Source organism: Antedon mediterranea, chromosome 5 (genome assembly GCF_964355755.1).
Source record: "Antedon mediterranea chromosome 5, ecAntMedi1.1, whole genome shotgun sequence".
NCBI lineage: Eukaryota > Metazoa > Echinodermata > Crinoidea > Comatulida > Antedonidae > Antedon > Antedon mediterranea.
The window spans coordinates 24981719-24997236 of NC_092674.1; the positions used below are offsets into that span (position 1 = coordinate 24981719).

Consider the following 15518-nt stretch of genomic DNA (forward strand, 5'->3'; position numbering starts at 1 on the left):
AAACGACTACTACGTAGCCGAGAGATGGCTAATTACCGGGATTGTCTATTTTTCGATAGGGGTGTACTTTTCAGATTAAAAAGAAACATTATAGTATCTTCGATAAATGACGTCTTAATCTTATCGAAATCAAAAATGTATGCGTTATGCATTTTAGAGTATTCCAATTTAATGTAGTTTCATATTTTACCCTTAATAAACTTCCCTCGTGCGTCAGTGTAAGTAAAACAACATGCGGGAAATGGTAGAGTCTAACCGGGATTTAGCTAAACACACACGTGCATCTGAGCGGGGCCGGCCGCCGGCTTCTGTGTTGTGTAAATAAATAATAATCGGGATAAATTTCTCGCCCTGACAAAAACGCTTCGGCGCAGCCTTGAGGGATGGAAAGACGTGTACTCTGTGCTTTGGCCTATATTATCTTACGTTCAACAACGATACGAGTGTTCGTTTGCTAGGAATTTTCCTCAATATTTTTAGCTGCGCGGCGGTGATTCTGAGTGACCGTGAAGTCTAGGACACGATTTTCCTCTGGTACGCGATATGGAAGGAAGCCATCACACACAAACATGACCAGCCAAGCGTAAAAAACAAAAGTAACATAGCGTTCAGGGGATTTCAGAAAACTGTAAAATGTTTCTTATTAAATTGATAACTGTATGATTATGATTTGAAGAATTGTTTTAATCATGTAAAAAAAATACAAAAAAAATAATATTTTTTTAATCATACACTACAGTGATTTATGCATGGTTCTTTATCTCAATGCCTTACAAAAACATTCAGGGAACAGTGTATAGACCTGTTGACATAGATAAATTGACTAAAATGTTTTTGCCATTATTTATATTTCAACAATTTTAAATTTTGGCTAAAAACCGATTAATTTGGCTAAATAAAAAAATTTGACTTTAGCCATTGTGGCTATAGATAAACTGATTTGACTAAAAAAAATATTTTGACTTTCGCCAAATGGCTAAACAAAATGAAATGTTAGTGCTACCCCAGGTACTGTAGTAGAAAATATAATAATAGAACATTCATGTGCCTAAACTTAAATCAACATGCTAATATTAGCTCAGTGTAATTAAAATGAAATCATGTCTCCTTTTTATTAAGCACATAATTGCTATTTTCTTTTATAATATTAATAATAATAATTCTGTGACTACAGTAGGATAAACTGCAGACAATACTATATTTTAAGGAATATAATTTAAGGAATAAGATTTGCATGAAACATGTTCTATTTCCTGTCTGGATACTGTCATTTCCTTCATGAAAATAACACTCAGTATTCCAGTACATGTACTTAGTGTAGGCTTAGGGGATGTATCAAGTGGAGGGCAGGGAGGGGGTGGTAGACTGTAATTTGATTGGTAATTCCAGGCTGTCGCCCAACTCACTAGTGGCGTTCACATCGAACTATGGCTAGTTAATTTAAGTAGATTATCTATATGATCTCGCCATAATTTGGAAGTCAACGCTCAATTATGTCCGGATGATGTTTTTTTTCTGGACAATTATTGCTGCTTGGATTTAGAAGTAAATCCAAGGATAGCCAGTTATTTTATGAGGGTAATCCAATTAACAACCCAGCGGGTGGCCTTCACCCTCATTTGCACCAATGAAATTGAAGAATTTTTTAACCCAATTGATTCATTTTCATATTTAACATTTGAATTGCAAAGAATATGGTCATTCTTCATTGTGTACCCCATAAAATGTCCTAAAAAAATAAATGAACTATGTCTGACGAGGACAGAGGTCTAATAGATATTAAGAGAAGATGGTAGGCCTAAAATATTTACTATACTGAAAAATAGAATACAAAATTTAACACAGAAAATAAAATGACCAATTGTTTGTAAGATTCTGCTTTCTAAAGGTCTGTCTACACTATCAAACTAGTTTGACAAAAAAAAGTGTGATGTGCCCAAATATGGTGGTGATATGCCTAAATATGGTAGTGATATGACATCATCATGTCTATGGGTACATCACATTTTTTGTCACATAAAGTCTGATAGTGTAGACAAGCTTTTATACACACAAGAACACATTTTAAATAAAGCAATATTCAATATTAGCATGACCTTTATATTTCTCAGTATTACTGTCATACAGTTAGCAGTATTAATACCCTTAAGATATGGAAAAGACTGTATACTATAACATGGTATCTCTTTCTAAATGCACATTCATCCAATACAGAATGTGTGTCAATTCAAATCGTTGATTTAAACGCTACTAGAAACATTATGAATGTAGTATTTAGTTAAATGTTTTAGTACTTGGCATTTAATTGAGACAGGTTTCCTAGTGTTGGTTCAGAGAAAAGCTACTGTAATTATACAGTACTAACTATACAGTACAGTAGTTCTCTCTTCTGTGACAACAATTACATTGTAATTTAAATGGCTTAAATGCTCAGTTAATGCGTACTGCTTTTAATATTTGTATTACATTTGTATTCATTAATATACAGTATGTATGGGAATTGACTAACAAAGTTATGTACTTGTAGGCTGACATGTTTGATTTGAATTGATATTAATTCTGCATAATAAAAAATTATATTATTTTTACAATTTATATAGTATTAGTAGTAATTGGCTATATTAGTAATAGGAAGATACTATTGTCCTTAATTTCTTGATATCATCCAATGATGACCTTTAACCTTTATTGTTTAATGTATTACTGCACATAACTGAGGTGCATGGTAGTACCCCATTGTCCATTCAGTAATAACAATTTACTAGAACTGAGCAGTTGCCTTGTTTAGAGAGGCTTACAAAGAACATTCATTGAAACCAGTTTTGTTCTTTTTTTTTGCAAAAAAATACTAAAAAACAGGAATCAATTGGAGAAAACCTAAGATCAGTTTTTTTTTGCAGAAACCATATCTAAAGAAAAGAAAATATCTTATAAATATGATTTAATTTCATTCTGTACTTCTGTATCTGAAACTTGGTGACGCAAACATGAAATCTCTTTGTTGAGTTTTAATTGATTTTTAAACTAAAAGAAAGTAAACACATTTTTAAATAATATTAATTGTTCATTGTTATATTTATATTAAGTAAGCTCTCAATCCACTGCAAATAGTATTTATAAAGCATAAAAGGTTAAGATTAGGAACTTTCGCTTTGCGACGATCGAGGACCAACCTAGGTCAGGTCAATCGATCTGTCGTCAGCATGGACATAGAAATCATCAAACCTGTGTCTAGGTGAGCAGCGGGGATACATAGGTTGGTCATCAGTTGTCGCAATCCCTATTGATGTGAAAAGCTTAAAGGACAACTTGACATAAATTATGATTTCAGAACAATCGCGAGTTTAAGGATCTCGCCACCGCCGTAAATTGCTCTTACGTCATAGGTGCATCGCAAAATCTACTTTAATGAGTCCAGATAAGCAAAAGAAACAAGAAAAAAACTAGATTTGAACTCGTCACTACGGACGAGTTAGGTTATCCGCAGAGCAAACGCCACGTGCACGTCATACGTTAGAATATTGCGCAGAGAAAAACGATTATGCCTTTGAAAAAATGTTAAGTATATACAGCTATATATTGTATACGTATACAGTGAAGAATAGGTGAAAATAAGTGGCCCAAGTTATTGACGCTTTTGGACATGATGATCACAATTTTAAAAACGGTATATCATTTGAAAGATAATTGATTGGCCTAGACAATATAAAAAAATGGGGGAAAATGGAATACGGATAAGTAGAGATGCGCTCTATTAAATGTGATGAGCTATGACGAAAGAGACAAAAATCCGCTATTTTATATTCGAGTGGCCATACGATGACGTCACTATGTCCAGTTTGCCATATCATGGAGGTATATCAGGGCTCGATTTTTGAAATTTTACTAGCTAGACCACTGGGCTTGTTCAATGTGAGTTTCACTAGCCCACTGGATGTTTCACTAGTCCGCTTATTGACTAAATCTTACTGGGTATATACCGCACACCTGAATCAAAACTAACTAAACTACTGTAACTTGTAAGTTCTAGTTAGTTTATACAGTAGGCCTATGCTGTAGTTTAAAGGTCAATAACCATACTATCGGCTATTCTTGTACAAAATGTGCCATTAGACTGGATAGAAACACACATGTTTTAAACAATTTAAAACGAAAAAAAAATTCATAAGACCACAATTTTCAAAGTTATATTAATATTATATTATTATATTTGACTAATAGTTCAAAGGTCAATAGTTGTAGAATCGGCCATTTTTTGTAAAAACATTTCATTATAATAAATATGAATGTATAGTTTCTGAACAATTTGAGCCCTATTTCGTGTCTCTCCGATTATTGGTTACTGAGATACGATAAATCAAGGTCAAAGGTCAAAATGCCAGAAATAAGACTTGCATCCATTTTTTGAGAAAATGTGTCATTAAAGTGAATATAAAAACATATATTTAAAACATTTTGACACCAAAATTAATTATCTGTGACAAGTGGTTCTCGAGATATAGGGTAATTATAAAAAATGGCCGCCATTTTTAATTATGCAAATTAAAGGCTTAGATGGCCGAATTTCGCTTGGGATCCGCCATATTCGTAATCAGCAAGGTCGAAATATCCTAAATCAAGTGGATCCCAGCTTCTACCCAAAACTGCTTCTTGATTCGTTTTCTAGGCTGTTTTTTCAGAAATCTACTACTACTAGGCCTAGGCCTATAATAAATAATATAGGGCTAGGCCTAGAACTAGGCCTAGAAATTAAAAACAAAAATTAAGTACCTGTATTTCACAAAGTAATACAAAAAAAATATTAATGACAAGTTACTAAGTATCATTTGAATATTACATCTTAAAAATGTAATTAAGGAAAGGGTATTTGGCTGTGTTTACATACGGCGGTCACACACGCGATGCTTGCTGGAACAGCTAGACCAGCTGCTGGGATGGTGAGACTAGAGCACATGTTTTGTCACTAAATTTGGGTAACCAAATTGGTTGATTTTTTTCGGAGAAAAAAATTAATTAAAATTCCAAAGACAGAAGTGAAGAATCTTCCTCTAATTAATAAAAATAGGCCTACTTCTATTAAATTTTTTTTTTATTAACTATATTTTATACATTAAAATTGATTTGTTCAATAAAAGCAACCATTTGGTTGGTACTTGTTCTGGCTTAAAAGACTAGTTGAGGCATTTATCTGACACCGCACTGGATACACTGTGAGGTGTAATGGAAGTAAATTGGCACTTGAAAGCAGACAGGGGAATCCCCTTATTGGTGACTTGACACGCTGATTTAAGGAGCGTGATTAGTTGCTCTCCTTCGTTAACTTTAACGAGGAACGTGATTGCGAAGGCGCTCTATAAAAATGATGGACTACAAACAATTAGGCCAGTGGCTAGAGTATTTTAATAATGCATTTTAAAAGTCTAGGCCTAAATATTCTCTAGCCTAATTATTTACACACTAGACACCCGGGCTTGTTGGGTGGAAGATTGACTAACCCAGAGCAGTTTTAACTAGACATTGTACGCCGGACTAGTGAAATATCGAGCCCTGTATATACCTCCATGGCCATATCGATGCATGATTCTATATCTACTCATCAACTTCCATAATAATAATATGTAATAAAAAATAAACTTCACCACGTAGTTTAGAATTTATGACTGTTTAAAAAAAAGGCGTAATTTTGACGAAATAGATTTTACGCATTTTAAAATTTTAAATGCGTGTGCGCGCGTAACTTTCTGTGAAACATGCCATTTTTAATGCATAGAAAGTTTGCCCTTGATATAACTTACATTTTCTCCAAGTTTCAATACAAAATGATTTTTGGTTTTTAATCTATGATCAATCATTGAAATTCATAAAATAGGTGCAAGAAAAGAGGTGCAAGAAGTTTCTTGCACATCTACAGTTAAAGGTCAATCTTGTGACAAAGTTATGTTGACAAGTATTAGAGATACGCTGCGGACAAAATTCTGGGAAAGAAAGAAGAATAAGATAGAAAAAAAAAAGATCCTGATAACCAATCAACATTTATATTTTTTACGATTTATTTACAAAGTGTGTTTAGAAATGTTTGCGATTTGCCAGACTTTACCAGAAAACTCGTGACAAAAATTTTGTGATGCACCTGTGATGTGACAGCAATTTACAGCAATGGCTGTACGGCGAGCGTGTCCGGCGATATCCTTGATCTCGCGATGGTTCTGAAATCATGTACATCCCTTAAAATACTGTACGTTGTTAAAATATGGTCCTCGATCGAGTTCTCCTTTTATACTGTAGGCTAGGACTACGGATAGTCAAGTAAAAATCATCATAATTCATAGTTTTACCAGTTTTAAGCTAGAGTAGACACATTTCCTACAATGTCTAATGACATGACTACATTTATATCAAAGATAAGAGAATGAATATTAATTGAAAATAGATAAGGTACTGTATAATCAGGATGCCAATAACATTTATTAATTTAAAGCAAGGTCTATTTTGGGCCTCTTTTTGCTACAGCACCGAATAAACAACTTATTTCAAAATAAATTGTTACTGTACAGTATATTCATTCATTCATTTTACCCATGAATATAAATATCCTAAACAATATTATTGACAGCATTTCTGCAAAATCTATGCCAAAAAAGCATAAATGTTGCCCAACATGTTCATTGCAGCTACAAGTGTAACAGCAACACCCAGTTAAATTTCATTACTTACATCCAATCATTGGTGTTGGTTTGAGTTACCACCATTAAACCGATTATTGATAATTTTTCCTGTTTCTGCTGCCAAGAAATGTTGGTGATTTATTCATTAACCAGTTTTTGGCAGTGAAACAGGCCCTTGACCGAACTGCCTTTATTATTTGTAATACTTAAATAAATTAAAAAACTAAATTGAGATTGAAAAGTCCCATTCCCTACTGTACGTTTTTTAGAATTTAAATTCACAAACTACATTTATGTGAGGGCGTGTGGCACGTTGTGTTGGACGTTTGATTACTGATCTTGAGATCGTTATATTTTAGTTTTTCTTTTCTGATTCGCCCACATTCGATTGATTGTGAATGCCAAAATATTAAGTGCAATAATCGTAACTTTTCAGCAAAAATACCAGGTTTCCCCAATCTGTAATTAACTGATTATGGCAAAAACAGAAAGACAATTAATGCAGCAACTAGACAATGTTAGGCTAGGCCTATAGCTAGCATATGATGTTCGTATGTTACTGTTGTTTACCAGCTAGGCCTACAAAACTAAGCTTAGCTAAGCTAGGCCTAAAGACCATCCACGAGAGGACATTCGATGCAAGCTACTTCTTTTTATCATAATTTACCATAAAACGTACATTTAAGATAAGAAATGACCTGGTTTAATGTTTTTAAAATAATATATTATATACAGTTTTTATGTATTATTTTTACAAAACGTTAACAATTGCTGATACACTATTTGCTGCCATTTTATAGTATGATGATTTGTTAATGTATGTCCAAATGACCAACTCATCACTTAACCAGTGCCATATCATGTAAACACTTGAGTTGCCTTCAATTAAAAATGACAGTCTCATTGATATTTACGGTAGGTGAGCACATACTAAGGTTGTGTTCACATAAATTAATGTACAATATGCTGCTTAATGTGTGTCTTTATACATTATGAGATTGCCAGCTATTTGAATAGGCCTCCATTTTACTTGCTATCTTTTTGGTATAGAAATATAGCCTGATTTAAATTTAACGAACCTTTTATTAAATAATGAAAAATAAACATTCTCTAAAACTACCAAAACACAGGACTACCATATTTCACCAAAGTATTAGATACTCCGGTGCAAAACTTGAATGTTTTGCCTCTTTCGCTACAAAACATACAAAATGTAAATAGTTTCAAAAAGATCGCAAAATATTATTTATTATCAAACAATACTTAGCAATAGTTAAAATGTATTAATATGGTTTATACTGCAATTGATATGTACTACTTTTCGTTTTTATTGTTATTTTCATTTCTATGTCTTATTTTATATGTTCTGCTTTTGAATGTTTTTATTTTGGCGTCCCTGACACAAGCTTTTGCTTTTTTTGGTGACGCCACCTTTTTTGGAAATAAATGTTGATTTTGATTGATTGATTGATTGAACAAAAAATGAATGTTTACTGTATAAGAAGAGAAGAACTTTAGAAGAGATCCAAAGAAGATACGACTCCTTCATTAGAGACCATACTCAAGTTCTTTAGTAACCCCTATTAAAGGGACACCTTTGGGACCCAATAGAGTGTCCCCATAATAGCTAATGGGACACCCTAATATGGTGTCCCATTAGAGTTTGGCCTTAGTGTTATTGTATTCTCAATTTACACACATTCGACAGACATCAAATCGATACACCATCATCTTTCATACACAGGGAAATCTCTGATAAGATTGTAAATTAGGGTCATGATCTAATGTTAAAGTATTGCATGATTTATATACTCACAGAAATTCTACATTAATCAGTTTTTATTTGTTTATTTTAAGCATTGTAAAGAAGGTGTGAATATGATATGTGTTTAAAATTAAAAAGAGAATAAATGAATAGATAAAATGGTCATTATAATGCACAAAACATGACGTGCATCCAAAGCATTTTATGCCCCAAGTGGGTTCCATTATATCAACTGCACACAGTTGCCAACACCCTCAGGATATTTTCAATTAGATGTTGAGGGCACTGTCTATTTAATTTTAATGTCTTTTATAGTTTTATCTTTTTAGAAATAACTGATGACTAATAACAAAGTTAATTCAAATTTCTCGTTTAACCTTGCTTGTAAATCACTGTTCTGATTCATTGCATAATATACAGTATATAAACATGCAGTAAAACCCCTTCTCTGGGACATCCCTATTCAGGGGACACCTATTAAAGGGACACTTCCTTGTGAGCAGGTGTAGCATGTTTTAAGCAGTGGCGTAGGCTTGAGGCCCCTGGTTTAGGATAGGAGTGACCCTCCAACGCTGGAGGCCTCGGGTGTTTTTTCGACATATTTTAATACCTATTTCTTTCCTTTGGGCACTGCTCAGGGCGTCATAAACTCTGGGGCCCCTGAGTTTAGCCAGTGAGTGCTCATAGCCACTGGTTTAAATTAAGGCTAATACACTATTCAGAGGATGAGTCTTGAAGTTGTCCCCTTATTTGGAGTTCTTTATTATTAGTTTAGAAAATATTTTAAAAATTTTATTTGATTTGTAGAATTAGTAATGATGTCTACTAATATTAGTTTTACTGGAAGGCATGATGGCAGCGCCTACTCACCGTCTCATAAATCATTTTTCAAATTAAATCTTAAGAAATATTGTCATTGCACTTCTTAGATCTTCTCAAAATATAAATTATTAAAGATATATTGTCCCTTTGAAAAAATAAATTTTTAAAATTATTTTTTAATTGTTTTTCTACTGAACTAAAACTGTGAAATGGCCTATTCAATCTTATTAATCTTTATTTTTCATGTTTCATCTTTTATTAAAGGTTGAAGGCAATAGTTTGTCAAACAAATGTTGTTGTCAGGAATATATATGAATGCCGCCCTCTATTTGTTACATAATTTTCTACCAGATTGCACAAACATAAACTACACTGGCTGCCCTCTATTGTTTAACTCCTATGGAGACACACTTTTCTTTTTTTCCTGAAAGATGTATTGTCCCCCTGAAAAATAATTTTTACAATTTTTTTGTTGAATATGCCAATTTAATGTTACATAATAGTTATCAACTTTGACCAAAAATTGGATCTAAACAAATTTTATTTAGCAGAAAAAACTGTAACTTTATTAGAAATACAAAATAACCTAATCAAAGTATGAAATAATTAATCTTCATTTTTCATGTTTCATACATATGGGTCGCGTCATCACGAAAGGAGCCTTGTGTCGCAAAAGCTATATTGCTATAATTAGCTTTGAAAGTTGGAATAGTCAATTTTGACTGAAAATAATTTTTTTTTTTTTTTACATATTCGACATATTCAACTATTATAGTTTACTTTTCCTTAATTATTAAAACTTAATTTTGTTCCAAAATACATAATTTTGACGTTTTTATAGACAATGTTGTAAGGTTTTGTGTGGAATTCTGACGATTTCAGTCGTAAACGGCCAAAAATCTACCCTATTTTTCAATCGAATGTTCTCGCCTTTCCAACATTAGAAACCCGTCACAACTGGTATGGTTTTAAAGCTTGAAACGTCATCTTTCAGAATATCATGAATAAACATTTGTATTTGCAATCATAGTCCAATCACAATCACTTTTATAAAGGCTTCGGCCTTAGATACAGCCAAACAAAAGGGACTAATCGCGTCCTCTGATTGGTCAATCACATGTGAGCATGCGTAGACGTATTGTTTACTTCCTTGGTAAGCTGTTCGCACGAGGTTTACAGTGTGCTACATTATTGTCCTACTTTCGTGTTATAATTTACAATCTTTTAATCAACTATACTATAATTCTTTTGCATCATTCGAATTAGTAGTTTGATATAATTAATAGAAATGTCTAATTCTGATAATGAACGATCGGAAAAAGTCATAGCTGACGCTTTAAATGCTGGCCTTCTTGCTAATGCTGACGATGCGGCCCGGCCCCTGTTCAGCGACTAGGCCTACATACATTCAGGATTTTTTTACTCGGTGAGGGGCTAAAGAAAATGGGGTAAGTGAAGATGATGATGAGGATACTAAAGACTGGATGGGGATAGACGAAGATTCTTACGGCGAGGATAGTTATTGAAAACGAATAAGAATGTGTAAGAATTTGTATAGGCCTAATCATGATCTAGAGTAGAAGTGAGTTATGTTAACAGATTGTGTGCTCAAAATAATCCATTAATCAACATAATTATGCATTTTTAATTGTTGATTTTATATATGAAGATGATAATAAAATTGAAAGAAATTAAAGTGTAATCTTTATTCGTATTCATTCTTTAAGTGTGTAAAATTTCATGTAGATCCATTAATAATAACTAATGGTATCCAAGGAGAATGTGTTGTGGATATTGAATAGAACCAATGTAATGGTCCACTGAACTTCAAAGGCTGTTTTCTAATTGTTGATAATCTATTGAATTCGGAAGTGCTTTGTTGAAATCGGGTCATATCTTAATTGCCTTGAAAGAAATATAAAGCAAGTTACATATTTTTGGAAAGCTTAAAGAATGGAGATTAATATTAAAATAATAATAAAAAAAATTTTATTTCAACACAAGGCTCCTTTTGTAGTGACACGACCCATATATTCTATTTGGATATTATTATAATACATATTTTTGAAAACACCACTTAAAATTGATAAAATCTAAACACTGTATAGAAATCCATGAACTAAAATATAACACATTAGATATGTATGAAAATGTACAATATTCCTAAATTTGTATTTTCTTTTTTATTTTGTAGAGTGAAAAGTGAAACTCACAGAACTATTTACAATCCACCTCCTGTATTTCTCAGTCAAACAAATCTCCCAAAATCCTTGGATTCAAATTTAGGCTCACAGAAAAGCAAAAAAACAAATAGTGAGCCTTCAGGACTATCTGGCCTTAACCAGAAGGATACTACTAGTGATAGCTCACAGAGGTACGAGAGAAAGGGCAGCAAGTCTAGATCTGGCAGCCATAGCAGTACTTCTTCGGCGTTTAGTACATTGCTAGAACAACAGGCTCCACAGCAAAGCCTTATTGAGGCGTTACTCAACGAAACCGCACCAGAAACTGGTGAACTTGATCTTTGTGGATCAAATTTGAACAATAAGCAACGAGGTGTTGAACCAGAACTGTCGGAACCAGCAGCAAAGAGAACAAAGACTACGAAACAGCCTAGTACTGGCAGAAAACGAGCGTCTAAATTTCCACAAGGAGAAGTCTCTATTACGTGTTGTTGTCTGCGTTCTTACACAAGAAATAACCCCTGCGAGTTCGAAGCATTAGATTATTACAAACCTGCGCGAAAAGCCAGCAACACGAGTACAGCACGTGGTAAGGTCCCCTCGCGGGGATCAACGAGCCAAACTAAGTCTGCGGCTGCAGCATCAGCAAATAATAAACCTCAACCGTCAGAATCTAAATCCAAATCGGATTTGGAAAAAAAGAAGACAAAATTAGGAGAGGTATCTGGTAGTAGTAGTGGCCAAACTAATATTGGGGCTAGGCCACGTGTGACTAACAGTCAGACCACGGTGAGGGCAACCAGTAGTACCGTTGGGGAAAGTAAATCTGGACAGTCTGTACGATTAAAATTACGTTCATCAACTACTAAACAAACGCCAAGTCATAGCAGTTCTAATACGCAAGCAAACAAAGGAAAGGCCAAGTTTTCGGCAACTAAAGGTACAATATGCACATTTATTCAATTTTCAAATTTGTATTTAAAAACTCATTCACAACTGCATGCAATAAACATATGAACATTTTTTTTTACTGCATGCATTTTGGACACATGCCAGTTGAGTTTTGAACTAAAGTTCATTCTTTCTCTGCAAAACAATGTTTTAATTGAAGCCATTCTGGTCTACCCAACCTCTATCTCATTCTTATCTCATTTGTTTTTTTTTCTTTTTAACTCTTCAATATGTTTAAGTAGAACTTAATGTATTTCTTTTTAAAATCACATTTTGTGTAACTGTGTATTGTTGTAGGTAAAAGCAGAGCTCGAAATAGTGGTAGTAAGGCAGATAATTCTCACACCAAGCCAACAGACAGCACAACGGGCACTTGCGCAAGCACACGGGGAAGGCGCAGCTCAGGAATGAGCAAGCGCAACTCGGGAGGTACAGGCCAGTTGGACCCTATGTCTAGCAATGACACTAGTGAGGGTGGTAGCAGTAACGCTCGCACTGACGAATCGGCCGCAGGAGGAGCAGCAGGTAATTTATAACGCAGTACGGTCGACTCTCCCAATACTGGAATCTCTGGAAACCAGACTTTTCTTGAGGTCCAAACGGTCCCATATTCATTTTTACCATTATAAACCAGACTTTCCTGAAAACCAGACATTAGGCCAGCCCAAATGTGTCCAGTATTTGGAGTATTTGACTGTAAAGTTTTACATTATAAGATATAAATAAATATATATTTAAAATGGAAACTGAGGTTATTTTGAGTAGACTATTGACATACGTAGCCACAGTGCACGCCTACCATGGTCTGCAAACCGGGAAACAATCCACCTCAATTTTAATTTATCGTCCACATGTGCATTGTATGTAACGGTTTTACATCCCATCTGAAGGATGAGGCAGTAAGAATAAAGTACCTTGCCTAAAAGATATAAGCATTTATATAACAAGTCTCAAACCCATGCTGATAAACTGATATTCCGTTACGCCTTATTGCTCGCATTATATTCATATCATACCTAAACATTATATGAATACATTTTAAAACGAGAATGATGAAATTTACACTGAAAAAGAATTACTACTGACATTTATTTTGCATCAGTATTTTTTAATTGTTTACTGCATTGTTAATATTTCATATATTAATATTGTTTTAAAAGTAACTGGCATCATCAAAATATGACAAACGTAAACTTTTATGAGGAGGCTAATAAGAGGGGGTGAAAAAAATTGTTAATGTTTTATTGAAAGTATGACTTTGGAAACTTGCCAACTAATAAACATAGCAGACTAGAATAATAACAATAGGCAAAATATCAAAGGTTGGTATGAATGCAGTTTTATTTACTTATATTCAGAGGGATGTTTTCATTTTTTAGCATATGCCCCATCATCTGTTTCCACTGTACATATTGAGCCACTTAATTAACACTTGATTGCAGAGTACTGCATGCATATTCATGTCAAAGGTTACACAGTTTAATTGAAAATTTATTCTTTAGGAGGTTATTATTATATTGTATTAATAAACATGTAACGTATACCTTAGTATCAGCCATAAATAGGTGTGTTGTTATTATAAGGACCTCTCCTTATCCTCCCATTTTCATTAGTTTATAATTAGTACTGGTACTGGTTCAAATAACCGTCTCACAGGGACATCTGGTAGCCTTTGACTTAAAGTTGGAATTTGGATGCGTTACTTTTAAATGTACAGTATGAGAGTGACTACTACCAAATTGCACAGTCACAAAACAACTTATAAAACAGTTCATATATACAGTTAAAACATTGCTGGGAATTATAAATTTCTGTTGAAGCAGGCTCCAATGAAGTTGCATCTAGTGGAATTATGTAATACATTTCTTAGACAGAGCACACCTAGCGAAAAAGTGACATGTGGCTAGAAAGGCCCTACAGTAAACAATGCATGAGGTGTCAACATAGTAGTAATGAATGGTTTATTCTTATTTTTATGGGCTAAAATATACCTAATCTGGTATAAAAAGGTCTTATTTGACATCATGTTTGACAACATACCAACAGTCATATAATTTTTCATCTAAATTAAAACTCTGACCTAAAAAGTTTCCACCGTAAAATGCACAGTAGATTATGAGGAAGTGTACAAATGTTAGGTGACACTGACTATAATATCCACATCACAATTATTACATCCCTTCTAATTAATTATTAATCATGCTGCATAACTGTAAGGAAATTTGTACCCTTTTTATTTATTAATAGAGGCGTTATGTTCCATTTAAAATAATGAATTTTATTGTGAGTCACTGTCACATAGCAAATTTCTTAAATACAACATAAGGTAAGTTCATAAACGAATTAAAAACCAGAAATCTGATGTGCCTGTATAAATTTTTACTATGCATACTTGGCCAGCAATGTCAATATATTTGTTATCAGTACCAGTTAGGTATGTTGCAGTTGTATAGCTATAGTTGGGACAATAATTGTAAATAGTGTAAGTGTTTTTTGTTGTTATTTGTATTACACTGTATAGTGACAGTGTCAAGGATGGCTGCACTACAATTGGTATATTAGGCCTTGTTCTTTATTCTCAACTCAGAGCAGGCTTATTTTTTTTTTTACACAATGAATTTTGAGATTGCGCGGTTAACTTGTTGAAGCTTACACAGACTACTGTATAAAGCCATCTCATTTCAGTGTTGACTTCGAGTTCATTGGTTTATTTAAGTTGGAAATTTCCACCGTGTCATGTAGGTGATTTATAAACTAGGGTGTATCATGGTTGGATTCAAGTTTGTGCTAGTCTATTGATATAAAACTTGGTATGTTACAGTAAGCCTAGCATTTTATTGGTTCAGTAAGCCTAGAATGTTATTGGTTTTGTATATTTTAGCAGTTCCAGATGACTGATTGTTATGACCACTGTTTCATGTAGGTGGTGATTTATAAACTAAGGTGTATCATGGTTGGATTTAAGTTTGTGGTTATAGAAATGATGTAAAACTTGGTATGTTACAGTAAGCCTAGAATTTTATTTGTTCTGCATACTTCTTAGCAAGGTCCAGACCACTGATTAGGGTCGGTTAGCCTATGATAACAGTCTGTGTAGGAATGCCCTATGTGAATAGCTGGATCCTGTTAGAC

The 15518-nt window shown here is 33.6% G+C and overlaps 1 protein-coding gene across 5 annotated transcripts in view; it reads left to right on the plus strand.

The window, feature by feature from the left end:
- LOC140050037 (E3 ubiquitin-protein ligase TRIP12-like) overlaps positions 1–15518 on the plus strand; it is a 53746-nt gene that overhangs the window by 6929 nt on the left and 31299 nt on the right. For 4 of the 5 annotated variants that reach the window (XM_072095044.1, XM_072095043.1, XM_072095046.1 and 1 more), the window contains 2 exons: positions 11447–12375; positions 12684–12911. In XM_072095044.1, the coding sequence (XP_071951145.1) occupies positions 11447–12375; positions 12684–12911 (1157 nt within the window). Of the gene's footprint in view, positions 1–11446; positions 12376–12683; positions 12912–14645; positions 14821–15518 lie in introns of those variants that run through there. The other variant, XM_072095047.1, reaches the window with a different exon arrangement.